The 21,618-nt window shown below is 41.1% G+C and overlaps 1 protein-coding gene and 1 long non-coding RNA gene across 2 annotated transcripts in view; one reads left to right on the top strand and one right to left on the bottom strand.

Moving 5' to 3' along the window:
* Positions 1-12,598, bottom strand: part of LOC114055062 (neuronal PAS domain-containing protein 3-like) — a 506,870-nt gene extending 494,272 nt beyond the window's left edge. The window contains exons 1-3 of the mRNA XM_027878799.1: positions 12,340-12,598; positions 12,094-12,156; positions 11,720-11,998 (exon numbers count right to left, since the gene is read on the bottom strand). Of these exons, the coding sequence (XP_027734600.1) occupies positions 11,720-11,880 (161 nt within the window). The 5' untranslated portion in view covers positions 11,881-11,998; positions 12,094-12,156; positions 12,340-12,598. The remainder of the gene's footprint in view (positions 1-11,719; positions 11,999-12,093; positions 12,157-12,339) is intronic.
* A 46-nt stretch (positions 12,599-12,644) lies between these two features.
* On the top strand, positions 12,645-21,352 carry LOC114055059. Its single transcript, XR_003570648.1, has 4 exons — positions 12,645-12,784; positions 14,107-14,223; positions 15,900-16,002; positions 21,188-21,352. It is a non-coding gene; the product is annotated as an uncharacterized LOC114055059 (long non-coding RNA).
* The last annotated feature ends 266 nt before the right edge of the window (positions 21,353-21,618 follow it).

Below are 21,618 nucleotides of genomic sequence, written 5' to 3'. Positions count from 1 at the left end.
TATATTAAGTAAGACATTTATAGCTTGCAGAAGATGAGCAACTAGCATTACTTCCTTTCAAGCAAATACATATACTGTGTCTAACATAAAATGTAGAGCTGCACTTTGCAGTATGTGTGCATACAAGTCAGTGAAAAATCCTTTAAAGTTTTTCTCATAATTAGTAAGAAGCAGAATAAATATTGAAGAAATATAATATTTCTTTTCAGGTGGAATACTTTGTTATTCTCTGTCATTTAAAACACACTTTTCCCCTTAATCACTTTGGGGTTTGTTCCTATTTGAACTGAAAAAATATTGTAATATATGATAATTGCCACAAGAAACAAGTAAGTCATGAATAGGACTTAAATACCTCCTTTTGCACTAGTATCATAACAAACAGTTTTAAAAAACATCCCTCCTAAAGGAATTCTAAATCCATAATCTAAGTGCTGGCTCTTCCTAAAGATGCTCATTCAGTATCTCAAATTATTTTAGGGGAAAAAAAAAAGGGGCTTTGCAATGTTTACGACATCCTGTAGTCTCCTATTCTCGTTTCTGGAAGTGATACAACAATAAAATTTGAAATATTACCCTCAAAAACCATGGATTAACAGTTTTGAAATCACAATTCTGTAGAGAAGCATTTTTCTTCCTGTTAAGAAAGGGAAAAAAGGAAAGAAAGTATCTCTTAGTTTGGAAATTTGAGTGTAGGTAGAGTGATTGATAAAAGGAACAGCATATATGTTTCAAAAATCTGGAATCTGATGTATCTTTTCTATCATGCTTCTCATATGAAGCCTATTTTCTGCCACTTTCATTTATTTCTTGTTTGTTAACATGAAACAGTTGTTTAGCAAAAATAGATCCTGAATAAAAATGGGCCTTCTGTAATCATATATATCATTTATGTATCAAATATATGTTCTTGTTACAGAGCACTGCCTATAAACAGGAAACCTCACTATTAAAGTGAACATCCAATTAATTAAGATACTTTAGAAAACTACTTGGATCCTGCAAACACTGCCACTTGAGTACCATTTATCTAGCTCATTCAGCCGATGACAAAAATTACTGTACTTTTGATTTTTCACAAGAAATGCAAGTTTTGCTGTAAAACTGAACAGCAGCTCAGAAAGAACGAATGAATTAGCCCAAAGCATTTGTTTCTCTTTTTATGTTCATCTTCTATTTGTTACTTACCAAGAGAAAGCAGTTTTGTTTTTTACATTGCAGTTCTTTTCGAGAACCTCCTGCACATACTGTTAGTAATTTATGCAAAGGTGAAGCAAACATGCCAATCCTACATCTAACTATAGTCAGACAAAAAAAATCAGCTACCTTTTTTTTCAGCTGTAAAGGTTGAAGGATAAGTACCACTGGCACCTCTTCTCTTTTTTTAATATTTTTTTCCTTTTTTAAGCCTGCTGCCAGCACTGTACAGATTCAGTCACTCAGTTCCTTCTACTGACCTCAACCTTGATCTGTGAAGACTGCCCACTTACATTTTTTTCCCACCAAGAAACAAATTCTGCCTTGCATCATCTCTAAGAAAAAAACAGCTTTCTAACAAGCATTATTCTAAAATTTGGTGTCTCATATTTTTACTAAATCAATTATAGCTTTGGCATCTAACTCATATAAGCCTAGGCTCTGAGTAAACTGATTGTAAATGTGAATTTGCACGTGATTTTCCAACATGACAGGTAAGCAAGAGGAAAAAATCTCCACCCTGCCCCCATCATAATATATATCTGTTCTGTGCCTAAATTTGAGCAAAACTATAACGCTTTAGGATTTCATCCAAAATGACTGTTAAAAGACTATTCATTACACAATAAAATTCAGTTTAAAACAATGTAATGTGTAATGAAGCCTGCTCTAAATTCCTATTGGAGACAAAATTCCCAGGCAAGTATTTTAAAGGGGGCTTATAGGATTTAGGTGCCCATATTTCACTGAAATGCAGTATGTGTTGAATGCCTAAATCCAACAGGCTCTTCAGAAAATCCAAGCCCCTGGGACATTATTGTAGATTACATACATACATATTATTCAGACTATATCCCCTATGTTCACTATATACATATGTAAACCTAACATGCCTGCAGGTAATGGAACAGTACTTTTCCACTTAAATTATTTAACTTAAGTGTTGAACTTCTATTATATATCAAGCTAACAGCTAATTTTAAATTGCAATCAAGCCATTCTCTGAAAGCACTTTATTTCAGTGGAGATTCTGCCTGTAAAAGAAATGTAAATCCCTCTAATGAAGGCAATGTAATCTTTGAATACACAGTCAAAATAGGGGCTGGAATTTCATACCTAGTGCTAACATTGACATCTTTTGCCACTTCTGCTAGTTCTCAAGAATCTTTTGTGTGTAACTATCTCATCAGTAAAATGTGTAGAGCAGAGTTTTCAGACTTTTCAAAGCTATATAAAGAAACATATCTGCAGAAATACTCAGTATTAATATTAAAGTCTTCAGACACTGGATGACATTAGCAAAAAGTTCTCCAGAACAGACAAGACAAAACTGAAGAGCGAAAGTCCAAAATGCAACATACAAGAAAGGCTGGGAAAATATCCTGTAACAAATCTTAAACCTCTGCTTTCAATAATCCATTTCAAATTCTTGCTTACGTATCACTTGTTCTCCAACATGCCTGGCTTTCGCCTGCATGCAGAGTCCAGGGTGAGGGCTGGCATAACTCTCAGTATCTAGCTGCAGCAGGCTGAGATCAGGATCTCCTTGAAAACCACTCCATTTTTACTTGAGAATCTCAAGACTTTCAGGTTTTATAATAACACACAGATGCAAAGTTCACTCCTCCCGCTACGTGCATTTATCATTGTGATCTCTTTGAGAACAAATTCAAATCTATTAAATTATATGTTAAAAATACTTTTACCCTTGCTTGTGATTCTCCGTAGTACACTTTAATTGTCTATATAATTTCATTTGGGACTTTTCTAAAGATTAAGGTACAGCTTGAACTCAATATTGCCCCAAAGACAGGGTCCAGTTCTGTCAAGCTACAAACAGAAATACTATCCTACCCTTACCGTACCTTCTTTGTCCTGTGTAATATGCTTCTGCAGCATACAAAATTAATGAATATTTGTACTACTCAAAGTCCTGTTCAAATGAATGGCACAACGGTCCTATTCATTTGACTAGGACTTTGTGTATTGCAAAACCACTGCTCGAGCTGATCACAGAACAATGCTCTAGTCATATAAGGCATGGCAGCAACCATTATATTCTTACTATGGCACATTTTCTTATGCAGCAAAATACAATATTATTACAAATTATCCTTATTATGAAAAATCCTATTAAACAAAGTCACACACCTCATTTGCACTAATGGGACTTTGTATGTTAAAGATAACATACTGTAGCCTTATAAATATTACATGGAAAGAAATTGCCTCTTCTGAAAAAACTGCAGTTCTTTTGAAATTAATTTTCAAAACATTTCCTCCCATGGCCGTAAATCTTTGGCAGCTTCTTTTAAAAAAACAAACAAACCCAAACATTAAGCATAAGCAAACAAACCAACCAAAGAAACAAACGAGGAGGGTGAAAATTCAGTCTTGGCTATGTACTTTAAAAATATGTTATGTTTAAAATATAAAGACAAATTTCCAGGGTGACATCCTGCACAACAACTTTGCTTGATTCATTGTGAAACAACATGACTGTGCCAAAATCTCATCTCAGAAGACGAGGTCCTTTTACACCTGCAAGAGCTACTAGTGCCAATAATAGAAAATTAATCTGATGCACTGAGTGAATGTAAGGTTCATTCACATGAGATGAGATGATAACAGTAAATTCTAAAAAAATCGTTACTTAGTTGCTGTCAAATGAATTTCTGCCACGTTGGTAAAATGGCTTCATTCTACTGACCTCAGTGGTAGAAGAATCATTCCAAAAATGTTAATAAAATGGTAACAGTTTTCATGATCAGTATCAGTTATTATCGCAGAATACGTTTTTCAATAAGGAGGGTATTGTTATAAAGATAATTTTATGAAATTAACTTTTTTTTAAACACTTTACATTTTAGGAAGGATGCTGATGAAACTACTGCCTAGAATGTCAGTTTTCAACAACTGTTTTACAAAAAATCACTCTTGCAGTAAAATTCCCACCTAGGCTGGCAACTTCTGTGCCAAGTTTTAAACAAATGTGATTTGAAATTGCCAGTATATTAGATTCTGAAATTCAAGTGAGATGCTAATAAAAAGAGATGGATGCTTACAATATATCCTGATATTCTCCCAAAAATACCTATGGCTCTGGATGTTGTATTAATCTGTTGACAAAATTCTCTAATTATTTATAACTTATTTATAATACAGCATTAGAATATAATGCCATTAAACTGGTAGAAACAAGCTAGATGGGTATAACTTGTAAGAAAAAAAATATTTGTGCTGTAAAGAATGTAGAAACAGTGCTGCAGAAAAACCTTGTTATTCAGAATCCCATTAGTTTCTGAAAATACGTAATATAACTTTTGTTGATCAATACTCTCATGTAAGCTCTAAATAATGTATGATTCCAGTGGAGAAAAATGCAGCAAATCAAATATGGTGGGAGAATGTTTCAAATTATGAAGAGTAGTATGACTGCTAATCCATAAATCAGAAATCAGACAGATTGTTGTAATGTGGGAGGGCTCTATTTAATAAAGGTCATTATAACTCCTGGCTCTAGAGCTATAAGATCTAATATCCTCTCTGGTAGCTCTATGATATGCCCATGCATTACTGTTCTTGTTGACAGTCTGTTGCCTTGGAAATATTTCATTATTTCAGTTTTTCCATTTGTAGACCCTTGGCCTTGTGATATGAAGGCCACCCTATTTCATATTTTCGATTATCATTTAAGCAATCTTCTGGAGCTATTTATATAAAAGCAAGTGTTAGACAATGCATATCATCATTTATCACTGCTACGTTTAAGCTCATGCTCTAGAAAAAAATGCCAAAATAAAGGTTTTTTTCTCTTTCACTTTAAACCCATAGCACCCTAACATTAAGATATGCTTTACAAATCAATGCTGGCACATCATATGCATGACACATCTGTCTATTTCATTTTCTTGAGTGTATATCCACACAATTTCTTTTAAGATCAGAGTTTAAAAGAAAATCAAACAAGTGTGTAAGTTTTCATATATTCCTTTAAAAATGTAAACAGGTAAAAAGAGTTTCAAAACAATTTGTGTGTCTGGTTCCATCAGAGACTTTTACTTTTTACATATGTTTTGTAATCACTAACCTCCTGTTTGAAAAAATGTAACACAATCTACCTAAATACTGCAGTAATGAAGACTGAAAAAGAATGTACACAAAGTTCACTTACAGGATTCTAATTTTGAGAACTAGTTTACTGAAGTAGTAGCTAAGAAAAGGCTGCAAAACCCCTTCAGTAACTGACATGCTCCTGTATTTTGAATAGCTTGGCTTACACAACTGAAAGGTTGTGTACAAAGACAGCTAAAATAGTTACATGCAAGACTTCAGGAGCACATTACATAACTTGTGAAAAATGTACATGGGTACCGGTTTATTGAAGCATTGATCCATCTTCTCCAAAACTTTTTTAGGGAACAAACAGATTGCCATTATTTCTGCTACAAAAAAATGTCATCAACTTCTATATGCAATACTTATCACTAAACTGTCCAGAGGCACTGTAAAGAGTGATAACAAAGTGAACCCTAAGGGCAAAAAACAACTTCTTGGACACTAGGCCAAGTTTATGGCTATTAGCGTTCTAGGAATTTAGACTAGTTTTTTCCCCGGAAATGATTATACCTCCCACTCCCTACAGGGAAAAAACTACTCCGATCCAACCTTTAAAATGACAGCATCAGAGCTGAACAAGAAGATGCTATTAAAGGGCATTAAATTAAATACAGTATATCCTCCTACAACTTCAATCAGAATTTCAGACCAAGTGTTATTTAGTTCAGCTCTCAAGTGGAGCAGAATAACAAATCGCGCACTTTGATTTACCTTCTCCGAATGCCAAATGGAGACAGGTGATAAAGAAAGCACTCATGCACAGGCTATGAAGTTTCCCCTAGAAATTAATTCTATCTTCAAGATTCCTATCTCAGAGAAATTCCCAAAATGGCACACAAATATGCTTCTGCTGGAGAGATTACTGAAGCTATCCTGGCAAATACACTTAGCACTAATATAGTACCATTCTCAGAAAGAAGACAGCAGAATTGTGTGTTGGAAGCAGGGGTAGGGAGGGGGAGGCAGAGGGACAGGACTTATTCATATGAATTGTTTTTCCAACAAAGAACTCTGCAGGAGAAAAACATGCTGCTTTAAGTGTTTGTTATTAACACAGTAGAAACACCTTTGCAGCCACTGGAATGAAGATTAAAAAAAAAAAAAATATTATAGTTGAAGATAGTCTGTAATTAAGTAATTGAATTCTGAGGATGCACTGTTTCTCCATTACATGTATCTCCGAATTTTGCTGCATATCAGTGTAGCCTTGTCAAAGTGCAACAGTTAATACTAATGCAACATAACCACACTAACACTTCTGTGGTAAATATGAAAGGTATGGGGGTTTTATACTGGGCAGACTGCTTTCTTAGGAGAAATGACACAGCTATTTAGACAAAATCTGTGTGATTTGGAAGTTGTACTAGAAATGCTGATCATCCTAAAAATATAAATATGAAATTAAGCCTAAAGAATTTTTCTTTAAATATTTTTCAGACTTCCTTATGCTATGAAATATAAAGCATCTAACACACGATCCAGCTATTTTTAAAGGCTGTCTAAATGTTAATTTCCATTTTTACAACTAGCCAGGAACCTTCCTCACCCCTCACCCTCAAGTTCACTTATAACGCTGAAGGGGGCGGGAGGGAAAGAGCCCTCCTCAAAACCTCTGGCTGCTCTCCTTCTGGGCATACATCTCGTCGCAGTGTAGCAATGGAGCTTTGAATACTTTTGTAAGAATCACAAAGTAACATCACATGAACTTGTACTCTTGTCTCCTACCAGTCACTTCTAGAAAGATTCACTTTACTAGAACAAATCCGCTACGGGCAATTCGTGTCACCAGCAGAGCAGATTAATCGCGAGCACTCTCCACCAACAAAAGTACATGGGGCAGGCGACGGGCCGGGAACCAAAAGAGGGGTAGCGCTATCCCCCCGCCTCCCTCCCCGGACCCCGCGCACCGCCTCCCCGCCTCCCGCCTGCCCGCGCACTGGCTCCGCTCTGCCCACCCCGGGGGGCGCCGGCACCCGCTGCCCTCCCGGCGGCGGCGGCGGGGCGGGGGGGCCGGGCCGGGCAGCCCCGCGGGCGCAGCTGGTGGCGCTCCCCCCGCGCTCCGGCCTAGCCGCGCTGGAACCGCACCGGCGGGGCCGGCCCCTCCGCCCGGAACGCCGGGCCTGGCGCGGCGCCCCGGGGCCGCCGAGCGGCGGGGGCCGCCTGGGGGGCCTCCCGCCCCCGCGCACACACAGACACATACACACACATACACACAGGTCCGCTCCACAACGCGCCCCGCCAAACACCGGCTCCGGCAGCCGCGGCGGTGCGGCCACCGGAGCGGGGCCGCTGCTGCGCGGCTTGTTCTGAGAGAGTGTGTGTGTGTGTTTGTGTGTATGTGTGTGTGTGTGCGGCTGACGGTGCGCACTCGGAGGAACTCACGGTGCCCGGCTGTGCGAGCAGCGGGTGCCGGCGGCAGGTCCCCCCACCCCGGCATGGCAGCCAGCCCCGGCCCCCGGCGGCGGCGGCTCGGCCCGGCCCGGCGCTGCTGCGGCTGCTGCTGCTGCTACTGCTGCTGCAGGTTCAATAAAGAGAAAGTGTTACCGTTCTCGCCTGGAAGGATCCTGCTGAAAGCTTGGCTTGGTGGGCGCCATCTTCCTGGGATTTTTTTTTTTTTTTCTCCTCTCTCCCTTACTTTTCCCCCTCCTGATGTTGGTGTGTGTTGTGTGTCTAGTAGCAGCAGCGGCGGCAGCAATGGCCCCGGTTAGCCAGACAGGCTAAGGAAAAGTACTGAGGCCAAAGCATCGCGGGCTCCCTCTCCTCCGCGCAGTCCTGGTGCAGGTTGCTTGCTCGCTTGCTTGCTAGCGCTGCTGCTGCCGCTGCCGCCGTCCATAAGCCGAGGAGCGGAGGGAGCCGGGGCCCCGCCGGCCCCAGAGACATGCCCAGCGCAGGCAGCGGCGGCGGCCGGCGGCGGCGGCGGCGGCGGCGGGAAGCGCGATCCGCGGCGCAGCCCCGGCGGGCAGCCCGGCCGCTGGCATCGCCCGGCAGGTGCGGCACACACACACACACACAGACACACACACACACACACAGAGAGACACACAAACACACGCACTCACACACGCACTCGCACACACATACACACCCGCGCCCGGACCGGGCTACGCGGGGTGCCAGGCCATGGGGCTAGCGGGGCGGGGGCGGGGGAGAGAAGGAGGGGTGTCAGGGATCTCCAGGCTTGACCACTGTGAAAGTATTTCTGGGCATTTTCCAGCTGCTTTCCCAGCTCCGCTCCCGCTCTGCGTGCAAGGGACACAGCCTCCGCTGCCGGCGCAACAACGCCACTCAGTTGCAGTTTCGCACACTTTCTTCCTCTGGAGTCTGGGCTCCAGCAAGGAAGAGGAGCAGAGGGAGGCAGGGACCCTTTCTGCGACTCCGCGAGCGCAGAAGGGCGGCGGGTACACAACGGGCGCAGGCAGCGTGTCCTCCGTGGACTTCCCACGGCGGAGGACGGGCTGGGATGGGAGCCGCGGGACGGGGGGTGCGCGCGCTCTGCCACTCTTAACGCCGTACCAGAGGTGCTCGGGAACCCCATGCACCCCCCGGGCACAGCGAGAACGTACCCGCATGTCCAGAGAGTGGGCACCGGGTAGTGGCGGGCTAAAAAGGCGTAATGTTGGAAACGTGAACTGAGAGTGATGACTCGCTTTGTTGGTAAAGGGTGTAGCACTTCACGCTGTTTTATTAAGGATTATGAAATTAATTATTAAATAAAGGAGCGGGGAAAAGAAACCGCTACCTTAATTGTTCCTTGCAGGACAGCGGGAGAACCCGAGCGCTGATAGCTCTTACAGGAGAAATCGCTCCTTCACTAAAAGCTTTCCATCTCCAAGGCAACTTTGTGGCTGCTCTGCTGCTGCCTGCCCGGGCCTGATCCTGCTCCCTGGGAAAACCCAGAGGGCTTCCTTGGGGAAAGGAGCAAGCCCCGAAGGTCGGGAGCATTTATTCACGAGAAACGTTTCCGCGACAACTCCAAAAGTTTTTGTAGGGGAGGGGGAAGGGGGTGGGGGGCGGATGGCTAAGAGCGCGCATGAACCGCAGGACAGAGCCAGGGAGAAGAAGTTAGCAAAAGACCTGGAAGTTTGGCTGCGGGGCGCCGCCCGCGCACCGGAGGCCGGGGGGTTCTTTCCCGCGGGAGGCAGCGGGGCCGGCGGGACTTCGCTCTGGAGCCGCCCCGGGGCCCGGGCGGGGGGACGCGAGCGCCGCTCGGGGGCACCGCCGCGCGCTCGCGGCCGCCGCGCACGTGCGCAGCCGGCGGCGGGAGGGCGGCCCCGGGGATTCGGGAGCCGCGATCCCCCGGCCGCGGCGGGACCCCGGGGCGGGCAGGGCAGGGCAGGACAGGACAGAGCCGCCGGGGTGGCAGGAGACACCGGGAGTGCAAGGTGAATGTGAAGGATTGCGGAGAGGGGGTGTCTGCAAAGCAGTAGATGCCGTTCGTGGCCGACAATCCTGCCTCCTCGCTTTCGAAAGGGGGAAAAAAAGTTAACAGGTGTCTCCTCGGCTGTGGCAATAGACTAAGGAGGTGCCGCTGTCTGCTGTATTTTAAGTGTTTTCAGAAAGCACGGAGGAAAATCGTTCGACATAAAACACGCTGTTTTGTCGACAGTATATAGTCAAAATTTGGAAAAAGTGCGTAATTGTTTCCCCTTGTTAGCTTAGTGTGCGAGACATCCAGACTCGCCTGGATTCCTAGTGGTCAAAGTACTTGAATATCTGCTAAGATTAGAGGTGTTAGTAGTTTGTCAGAGAAGTATTGCTTTTATAACTTGTTCCTGATTACAGACTGACATAACCCAACTAAAAAGTACTAAAAAATTGCATGCTGCCTTGTCTTTATAATTCTGTTTCAGTCTCCAGAGGTCTCTTTCATTTGTCTAAAAGCCAATCTGACATTTCTGACCCTTGACTTCCCCACTTCACAGACTAAACTATTGTGATTGCTGCCTGTACTTCCTCGTTAAAGTGTCCGTCAGTTTCCATTGTAATTTAAATATTTTATAAGTGACAAAAATCATACAGAAACCATGAAAAGAAATAAACTTTAATCCATTCATCCATTCTTTATATCTCTCACTTTTTTTTTTTTAGTAGTATATATGAAAGATTGGTGTGTTTGCTTGAGCAAAACAAGACTCCTGCTTAGTTTCAAATGTTTCTCAGCTCAAGCATCATAAGGAATATCAGCTCCCTATTACTTTTCATTTAATAAAACCTACAAAAGTTACTACCAAACGTTTTCTATCATAGGCTTCGAAACTATAGGAAGCAACACAAAGTTGCTGAACAGCAAAACAGGCAATGGTCGATTATCTAAATCTGGTTCCTAGACCAATTAATTTTGAAGTATTATACTAAAAGTTCCTATTTTTTTTCTTTTACATCATAGAGATACTTTGTTTGGACACTTGAGATTACACAGCATTTTTCTCGGTATTTAATTTAATGTAATAGTGGAAAGCAAGATACTCAAGACAGTGCCATTTTTATTGCATGTAGAGAATTATAAATGTTTTGTTCTGATTTGTTGTCATCTACTTTTTTTGAAAATTCGGCTTCCGTTATAAGCTTATGAGAGAGCAAACTAACAGATTCAGACTTCGGATTTTGGCTCATAGCAACACAAAGAAATGTCAGGTAATTAATTAAAGCTTCATGTTAGTATCAGCACATATCGATGAATTGTTAGGGGGAATGGGGAAGGTCTTTAAACTTCATTATGACTTACTGCCAACTTTTTACGCTTTGCTTCCTAAAGGCGCTCTCTGTGAATTTCCTGCATTTGCATTAGAATGCATTTAAGATTAAAAAATAACAGTGCTGAGTATACTTAGGGTTTCTTGTTATATTTCCCTGTAGTAACAGGTGACATGATAATACTGTTAAAACTACAATGTGGAATTGCAAGTGTGTAACCCCAAGTGAAAATTGTTCTCTTTCTTGGTTGAAAGAAAATTATCAATCAGCATACCATGATCAATTATCCCCCTGGCTGCCACACACTGGGATTTGCACAAGGCATTGACATTGAGAAATTCCTCTTTAGAAAGGATGAGCGGACGGGATCCCAAACTTTGGAGCAGCCAAGCTAAGATGCCGGGGTCTCACTTTTTTTTCTTTTTTTTTTTTTTCTATTGTTGCTTTTCAGCTCATCCAAGACAAAACTAGGAGATTGTGTTTACTTCTCAGTGCATTTTAAAAGATGCTGTATTTTAAAAAAGAAGAAAAATTTAAAAATAATAAAAAACCACCCTCCCCTCCAACCAAGCTCCCCCCAACAAATAGAAAGATCAAAACAAAAAAAAAAAAAAAAAAAAGGGAAAACAAAGAAACACAAAAGCACAAAGAAAAGCAAGTGAGGGAGCCTCAAGAAGAGCCGCACAGCCCTCTCCCCCTCGATGCTCACCGTTGTTGGTAGGAGGTGATGCCCTGGACGTTTTGCGGGTTGCCGTTGGCCGCGGCGCCGGCTCGCCCCATGCCCGGTGCCGCCGGCACCCCCCCGGCCGCCCCGCCGGCCGCCGCCGCCGCCGTCACCTGCACGCTGAAATCCGGGAAGATCCTGATCATCCCCGCGGCTCAGCACCCGGCGAGTGTCGGCGAAGAGGTGCAGCAGCAGCGACTCTCCCTCCGGCGGCTGCAGCAGCAGAGCCAGGCACACTGCAATCCCATTAGTGAGTGGCGGCCACTGTGAGTGAGGACGGGCGCTTTGATGTGAGCGTCTGGGCTGAGATTGAGGAGTTTGGGGGGGCCGGGGGTAAAGAGGAGGTGGGGGGAATTTACCGAATTGCAAACATGCAAAGCGTGAAGATTTTGTGAGGGGTGAGGGAAAGCGGAATATCAGATCTACAAAAAAAAAAAAAAAAAAAAAAAAAAAAAAAAAAAAAAAAAAAAAAAAAAAAAAAAAAAAAAAAAAAAAAAAAAAAAAAAAAAAAAAAAAAAGGTATATCTTCTACTACTGGAGCTGTAGATATAGGAGAAAAATCCAAGCTGAGGAGGGACGGGGAGGAGAGAGGGGGGCGCAATTACTTTAGCGGTGCAGTGAAAATGATGAGCAGCAAATGTTGCCTTTTTTTTCCCTCCTCCTTCTCGTCCCTCCACCCCCCACCCTCCACCCAAAATGCAAGTCTTAGAGGATTTCTCTGTCTCAATGAAGTAATAATAAAGGCGGCTGACCACAGTCTGGGTTAGCGCCAACTGTGCGGGGGGGGGAGGGGGAGGAATATCCCTGCTCCCAGAGTCCTGAGGAGAAGAGGAAGAGTGGAGGATTGTTGCAGCACAAGTTCTTGCTCTTGGTAACTTGCTTTTGCTCCCCACCCCCCTTCCCTTTTCTTTCTCTCTATGAAGCGACGGTTTTCACAAGCGAGGAAATGCGCCGCTTTTGTGCAAAGGCAGAGTTTGTTCCTTATTCTAGGGAGCTGACTCTCCTCCCCTCCTAGTGTGCAGCAATGTTATTGCGAGTCAAACTTGTAAGGTGTGTGCTGTCTGTGCACGCACTGATCCCTACTGCTGCTTCAACATATCAATTATACCGCCAGTGCGCCGAGTCCCCTCGCAGAGCTCCCCTCCGGGCGTGGCACGCACCGCACCGGCAGCAGCGCGGAGGGGCTCGGGCTCCTCCGCCCCCGCGGGACGCGCGGCCGCAGCTCCGCGGCTCCTTTGTGCCACCCGGGGCTGCGCGGAGACCCCACTGCCCTCCACTCGGGCGGGTTTGCCCTCCTCCACTTCTGCCAAATGCTTTTCCCGGGCTGCGGCGCTGCGTGGCTCTGCCAGCCCGTCCAGGACAGCGCTATTGCCCCTGCTCCTGTCCCGGCCGGGCCGCCCGCCGCCGAGCCTGCCTGGCCGCGGCGCTGCGCGGGTGTGGGCGCTGGGAAGGAAGCGCGGAAAGTTGGGCGGGAGCGCTGGTCGGCGGCGGACACCCTAGGTGTCTCGTCCTTCTTCCGGTGTTTCCCCCTCCTTGTTTCAGATTTGGGAGCCGCAAACGCGGTCGGAGTGGGCACGGAGACGGGAGGCTTCCTCGCCATGGTGGTCGGCGGGAGCTGCTGGGTCTGTCCTCCGCGCTCCCTCCTCCTGCAGCTGCAGTGGGAGTCGAGGGGCGACGAGCCCGTCTCAGAGGGATCATAGCAGCTATGCCGCGTCAGGGTCAGCAGAAGAACGGGAAAAAAGGGGACTCTTGCCCGCATTAGAGTCTCACTAGACCTCCCGGCTTCTGAGGTGACTCGGTAACCACGGCCCCGGAAACCAAGCTGCTGATTGCTGGAGCTAAAAAGTGTAGTGCGTGTGGAGGAGAACTGGACCTTTCACCAGACTAGTGAGTGGACAGCTAGAAAAGAAAGTAACACATTGGGTTAGTGCACCTTACACAAATAGCAGCCCTAATGCTACGCCGTTTTTGAGGAAACCGAGGCTCATACCAAGAGGAGTTGCATGGGACAGAACAGAGGTAGCAACACTATAGAGTATGCTTAGTGTTGGAAAGGCTATGACATCATCCTCGAAGGGGGCAGATGTCCCTGGTTGCCCCATCCAAAGGCACTGTAACCTTTGCTTCCATGAATCAAAGCTGTCACCTGGACCACTCTCCCCTTTTCCCATGCAACTGTGTGCCTTTTGGAATCATAGCTTGGCTCCTAATCTAACAATATCCTCTTATCTTGACTTTTCTTTCCATTGCTGTTCCAAAGCAAATTAAGACACACTAACTTTATGTTAAAACAGAGACTGCATTCAAATCCTTTGTATTAAATAGCATCTGTGTTTGCATTCTGTTTTAATACAAAATGCTTTGGATTGCAGCTAATACCAGGAGATATGAAACTGGTTAGTCCCCACATGTTGCACATAAAAAGAATTCATAATGAGCATCTGTGGGATGTGGAATGGATCCCATGAGTTAGCTGAAGACCTCATAACGTAAGAGCTGAGAAGCCTAAGTGAATTATGACTCTCTTTCCTTGCAAGTAGGATTAATTTTCTATCCCACTTATATTCATTATCTATCCTGTTTATACTATAGGGACATCAATTGTTTGAGTGTTAAATACGAAGACTTTACAGAAACGTGTAGGTTAGATAGCTTGCAGAGAAGAGGGGGGATGTTATTACTAGGAAAAATGTTATTCAAACTCCGTGTTTAAAGACAAATATTAGATAAAGCTGCTCACTTTTTTAAAGGACTGACAATTCTGCGCCTTTCTCTTACAACATATTTAAAATGTAAGGTTTACAAAGTAACCCTCCATCTGCCTGTGGCCCTCCCAGTGATGTCAATAGGAATTTTGCATGCAGATGAAGGCCCGTATATGGCCTTTAGAGAGCAGGTCAATAAATGGCTGGAGGAATAATTAAAGACTTCTGAGCTGCTCCTTTCCTTTTTCTTACATTATAGTACAAGACTGGCATGAATATAGGCTGGGCTACCACTCTAATTGGCTATGGAATAACACTGAAAGGAATTTAAATGTGGGCAGTAGCCATTTTCCAAATGATCACTCCATTACAGTAGTTTTGTCTGTCAATGTATGGCCAGGCAGTAGAGTGGATGTAATCATGTCGAAGTCCCCATCCGTTGATTGTCACTCTTTGCTCTACAGTGGCAACTCTGAGCAGATTTTCTTCTTTCAAAGAGACAGCCAGGACAGAGAGCCTGCCTTTAGCCAAGCTTGCTTCAGCTTAGTCTCGAGAGTCACTGCTTTCCATCTGTGTAGGCAGAACCAGGATTTCTGATATTTAATAAGATTTCTTATTGCTATTGATTAATATCTTAAGTGTTAATGTAAATAGAAAGTCAGCCTGGATAACTTTGCTTGCACAAGTAAACCCACTGAGTCACTGGAACCACTTGCAAATAGTTTTAAATGTTAGAAGATAAGCAGGATTCAAAGGTAGGTTTGTGAATGTCTATAGAATACAGAAGCATTTTCTTTGTCATAATTCTTAAAGATATCAAATAAAAACATTGTCCCATATTTGAAGAAAAGTCCATTTGGATTGTTTGTATCTTTTTTTCCCCCTCAAATTAATCACAATGGTAAAATTCAGTAGGAACTTCTGAGACTTATTTTATACACGGATGAAAATATCCATCATCAGGCTTATAATCTGTGCCATATTAAATAGTGTGGACCCAATTTGCTACATATTTCACCAGTGATAAAGTATACCATGATGGATTTAAATTAATTTGATGGAGCATGCATCAAATTAGTGGAAAAAAAGTGGAAATGGGATGAGAATAAACTCCAATATTTTTAATTTAGTTTATTTCTTACTTTGATAAAACTATTTACAGCTTCTGGTGTCTGAGCAACATAGTTTTTGTCTCAGTACCATATACTATTGCATAATATGCTGCAAGCTGCTTTAGTATTGATTAAGACAAGAAATATTCTAATAAAGTACTGCTGTTTCTAACTATGTACTGTAGACTTTCTTAGGCAAAAACACAGTAAAGATAAAAATTAAAAACACATGACAGTGTGTAATACAATAACATTTAATATTTATGCTCTTCATATACCATTCTATCACAATTATATGTTATGTCTATATTCGCATTGTCAGTGTACTACTGTTCCTTTCTTTCACAGGTGAAAAAATATCTCTTCGATGGAAATTCATTTCCATTTACTTAAAGTTAAATGGTTTGACTTTGAATTTTCATTATCTGCTGTTGGAAGGAGCCTGTGACAGGTATGAGGGAGAATGCTACAAAGCTTCATTGTATCATCTAATTTTTGCTTCACTTTAGTCAGATATCATTTAGGTAGAGAGTAAAATAGTATACGTGGAATAGGATAAGATAGAACAAAACAGAACAGAAATAAAATGAAAATAGGATATATAATGAATTACAATAGAAAAATGCCTTTATCTTGAAGTGATTTTTTTTTAAGTTATACTGATTCCTCACTAGTGAGAAAATTGAACTAATTTTATATAAAAGGAATATGTCATAACAGGATATGGCATTTATCTTCCTGAGATAGGGGTGACCTCATCATTCACAAGTGGTGTAGCTATGAATGAGTAATCAGCCTCCCCACCCATTAAGTGTAGATAAAGTCCACATCTTCTGTCTAAGTATTAAATATTTGATTTATTATTTTACAACTCACCATCGCTACAAGTGTTCACTGACTGTTGCTTTGGTTGCTGCTACCAGTATGTATCATCATTTGGAAGCAGAAGCAGCTCCTCAAAAGGTGCCCTGCATAATAGTGAGAAGGAAAGTGAGAAAGATGAGAAGGAAAAGGAAAATAACAGATGAGAAGAAAACAAAAGATGGACCTGCAGAAAAAAAAATTATAGGCAGAACAGGGAAACAGAAAGTCTTTAACCGACCTATACTTTTGTTTCCTGTAATATTCCAAGAGCTTTATAACATACATTAAGTGAAAATATTTTCCATATTATTACCTCACATATATCAGCTACCTCCTATCTCAAGTTATATTGCTCAAGTTATTCCCAGAGGAATTTGTATATGTATAATGTGAGAGAAATATTTAGTTAGGAAAGAATTCCTTTTTACTATTTATCAGCACTGCATACTAGGGAAGAGCCACAGTTAAAAAAATACAGTTTATTTCTAGAACTATATTCGATAACATAATTTGCTCTTTCAAATGATGTCACGTGCTGTATTTTGTTTTCATTTCTTTGTGAACCCAATGAGTGCAGCCTAAAGAAAATATTTGGAGTTTAATTTTAAATCCAAAAGCACTGACTGTTCATCTGTTTAGAAGAAAAAACTCTACATAGAACATGAAGTCAGGAAAAAGACCATCACAACTTAGATGGAAAGTACTGAAATATTTTCCAGCTTCCCCATTCCTTGACGTGTACTCAGGGCTGGAGGAGCAGATGAGGGAAATGTCTTTCTGAAAGGTTGCACTAGGAATGAAGGGCAAGTTTAAGGTGTCCCCTTCCCCCCTGCATTCAAAAAATAAACACCAAAAAGCAAGCATAGAGTAAGATAGAAAAAAGCGCCTGGGGAAAGTAGCATCACTACTGAGATCATAAAAGATGTATAAGGACATCAGTGGAAGAACTAGAAAAACTATTAGAGGAATACCCTACAGGGCTATCCCAATGGCTCAGCGATTAGCACACTGTGCTGCCATTGGGAAAATGCACTGAAGGTTTGAGGCTAATCTTAGGATCTCGTTCATTGGCACCAGCAGATGAGAGCCTTTTGAGCATGGGGATTCCACAGTGGAGAAAGATTGATACATTGCTTACACACCCAGAAATATGTACATAGGCATGTTCTGACCAATGAAGCTTTCTCAGAAAGGAGTATCATGTCTTCCCTGTTACCAGATTGCATAATTTGCTCTCTGTGTGAAAGCAAAGGAGCACCTCTGGGCCACCGAGTAATGGCAGAGGACAGCTCATTTTCCAAGCCTGGAACATCAATATTAAAGTCAATTTCTTCAGTATTGTATACTTTGCTCCCGCCCCAAATTTTAGTGAATGAGTTATTTCTTAGCACTGGAGGTTTCCTGCAGTGTTGATCCCCCACAAATTCTCTAGCACCCCCAGAAGAAGATCAAGAGGTAGCCAGCTCATTTTTTTCAGTCTCTACTTGCTTCTAAAGACTGTCTAACCTGTGATGTTCCTCCAGGCACTTCTAGCAACTGTGCATCCATTTCTGTTGTCTTCAAGATCAGTCTTATGCCTCCAAAGTAAAGTAATCTGCTTGATATCAAATTGACATCAACTTAGGGTCATGGAAACCACAACTAAATTGTGCTGCTTCCGTCTTCACGAAAATCTGATTCATACCACACAACTTAATTCGAGAAAGTGGAAAAACAAATCATGTAGGGTTTTTTTATCTCCAGGGCTTCTTAGAGATGACATATTATCCTTTGTTCTCACCAGATTCAGATTTTTGGTTGTGCTCATCTGTAAGATAAGTGAAACTTTAAAAGAACACTGGGCAAGTCAACATACTTTTCCCTTTCATTTATTTATTTACATTTATTTTTAGCCTCTGTCAGTGCTCCCAAGCCACAATAATTTTCAGAAGCAGCTGTTGGTGTGTCCTGAAAACACAGGATCAGTAGGTAGCTCAAGGTTTTTGATTCCTTTTAGAGGAGGATTCTTACTCTTTCCCTTACTAAGTGGTCATTCTCTTCCAATTCAGAAGAAACTGAAAAAGGTAAACAGAAGAAAACAGAGGAAACATGCTCTCTTTTTCCTAATAATTTTTTGATGAACAAATCCAAGTTAATTATCCATGCAGCAAAAAAAAAGCATTGAGCTTTCATCCAGAGCTCTTTCAGACAAGCCTAGTACAGTCCACTGTAGCCTTTCTTCTTTGGTAGCAACCATCAGTGCTCTGCTGAGTCATGCAGCAATGAACATTGAACAAGAATATTCAGAAGACTACCCATGTGTGTGTCTCCTCCCTTACTGTCCAAGTTGTATCCAGTGCAGTTAAAAGCTATGCTATGTCCTTAAAGCCATGTTTCTCCGTAGTTAGTGGTGTGGGGTTTTTCTGTTTTATAACAGCGTTAACTTTTCCACTCATTGAAGACAGTGCATTATGTTCCTGCGTAGCATGGTCCCAGGTGGGCAGCCATATAGATCTGTGGCTCTGCTAACAGCTTCTGAAAGCATACATAAGAATTAGAAATAAATACTCTGATCTTTGATCTTAGTGTTTTTCCAAAATAATCAAAACTTATAAGGATATATATGTGCCAAACACTTGAATACAGGCTAGTCTGTCTGAATATGCATCCTTGTTCTGCCATAGGAATTTCTAACAAAGTACTATTCTTAATTATACCTATTTATTATTCTGCAGTTTCAGTTCTTCCTGGGAAGAAGATGATTGTCCAAAGTTTTTCTTTCTTTTTTTTTTTTGTTTTTTTTTTGTTTGTTTGGTTTGTTTGGTTTGTTTGTTTTTGTTTGTTGGTTTTGGTTTTGGTTTGGGGGTTGGTTGGTTGGTTTGTTTTGTGGGTTTTTTTGTTTGTTTTTGTTTTTTTAATCAAGAAATTCAAGTATTGAGCATACTCACAGGTGGTCTTCAAAGTTCAAACACATATAAAATCTTACTCTTTCAGTTTCAAATCTTCTTGCATTAAAATAGAAACCTGTCTAGTATTTTTACATGGTCTATCAGAAAGCTTAAAGAGGTAGCTTTATTCACTTCACAGACCTCCATCCATGTTACTTGCATTTCTATCTATTGTTTTTTTGTTGTTGTTGTTCTTTGGTTGTAAGTATTTTCGCCATTTCAAAGTGTATGTTTATTATCAGAAAGTGGTCTGGACTGTAGTTTTTGTCTAAATAAGGTTGATTAGTTCACGTGCTGGAACTTAGGAAGGCTACCTAACTTTCTTCTCTTTTCACAGCGTATTAGGTTATTTTTATACTTATGACTGGATAACATAGAAATAACACTGGATAAATTTGAGTCTCAAATCTATTAGGTATTGGCAACATATTGGATGGACTCTTCTGGACTTTCTGAAGGAAACATGTAATGGGATTTCCTGGTCATCGATATATGTTTTAAATATTATGGAATGAAGGCATTGTTCTCTTAATTGCACATTTGAGGCAACATGTATTTGGCTTTAGAGTATGTATAGTTTGGGTAGATATGGATGTCTATTGGAAGAAAATTGTAAATTCTCTTAGTTCAAAATTCATTAAGGGAGTTTTATTGTACCTTTTTTATTTTTGCCACAGTATGGATATTTATTTGCTTTTAATAACTTGACAACCAGTAATGATTGCATTTCTGCTCCCTCAATAGGACTGCTTGGTGAAAGTTATTACTTGCTAAGGGCATCACCTATTACATAACAGGGAAGAAAAAGCAAGGGAACTCCTCCAGCCAAACTATCATTTCTTTTGAAATATGTCCTTTATTCTGGAAAAAAAACCACCTACAGATCTTCAAGCAAATTTCATTTGACATAGATTTGGCCTTTTTAGTCTGGAACAAGAGGAAACATCAGAGAATCCATGCAAGTAGATATTACAACAGCAGCAACAACATCTGCACAATGTCAGATTTTATTTATAGTTGCTACTTGTAATAATCACTATTCGTCTCCTTAGCTTCTCAACTTGTGCACTAATTTTCTGAAGAAATGTTTTTGTTTGACTATAGCATCATGAGAAGTTTCATTATGAAAAAAAAAAACAAAAGGAAAAATCACTTCCTTTAACTGAACTAAATCAATATTTCATCCTAAAATAATAAAACCACATGTAGATAAAAACTATCATACAGGTACAAGTAAAATTTTAATATTTTTGGGATATCCAGATCATATAGCATTAATTCTTCCAATATTCAAATGCAATCACTAATTAATTGAAAAGTTATAATTCTATCTTGAAGAACATAATTAACAGCCTGCACTATTTTCTGTGCCATCAATTCCATCACAACTTGTCTATGTATCCAGTCCTTCATTATATGCCAACCAAACACAGTGATTAGTTTTATCTAGAATATACTATACTCTATTACTCTTTCCAAAGCTGAACTTTTGATTCTTATCAGTGTTAGTCAACTGTTTTTTAGGTTATGGAGAAGTACAAGGGCTGAAAATCTGCATAATAAGGAAGATATTATATACAAAACAATCTCAAATTAATAAAATTACTAAAGCTGATATACCAAATACCTGAAGTAGAAAAACACCACGATTAAGATTTTTCTTGAACTCTTTGTACACCTTACTTTTTAAGGTATACACTTACAATACTTCAAAGTTTGCATATCTGAAGATAGGAAGAAGAAATATTCGGTTTAAATAGCAATAATATTCTCAGCTTTCAGAATATTCTTATTATGAATCCTTGCTACTTCCAGTAATGTTACTCTTTTACGTTTGCTTTTTAGGTGAAGAAGAGTCTACGAGTGGGAATAAAGCAAAATATTTTGACTTTTGAGAGACTCTAAACTCTTCAAACCTATTGTTATAACAGATGATGCTTGACATTGCAAATCATTCTGTCTTTCTTTTACTTTTAAGTCCTGTAATCTGTAATAGACTCTGTACATGCATTCATATGGTGCTGTTTGGTTTGTGGATCACACACAGCTGGAGTTAAATTATTTAATGTATTGAGTTTAAAATATATGTTTTCTTCACTGTTAGGAAGATCTTTAAAAACCAAAAGGATACCTTTTAATATGGTTTTCAAGGAAAACAAGAATTCAGAAGAGAAAAAAAAAAGGAGAAAACCCAAATATACTATATACATGCTATATACACGCTAACTTGAATGTACCTTTGAAATTACTATACAATATTTTTTAGGTATGAACTC

Source organism: Empidonax traillii, unplaced genomic scaffold (genome assembly GCF_003031625.1).
Source record: "Empidonax traillii isolate 1590-97213 ecotype Southwest subspecies unplaced genomic scaffold, ASM303162v1 scaffold45:size3623477, whole genome shotgun sequence".
Classification (NCBI taxonomy): Eukaryota; Metazoa; Chordata; class Aves; order Passeriformes; family Tyrannidae; genus Empidonax; species Empidonax traillii.
Note: the sequence above shows the minus strand (reverse complement) of the source record. Positions and strands in the feature narration are given on the sequence as shown.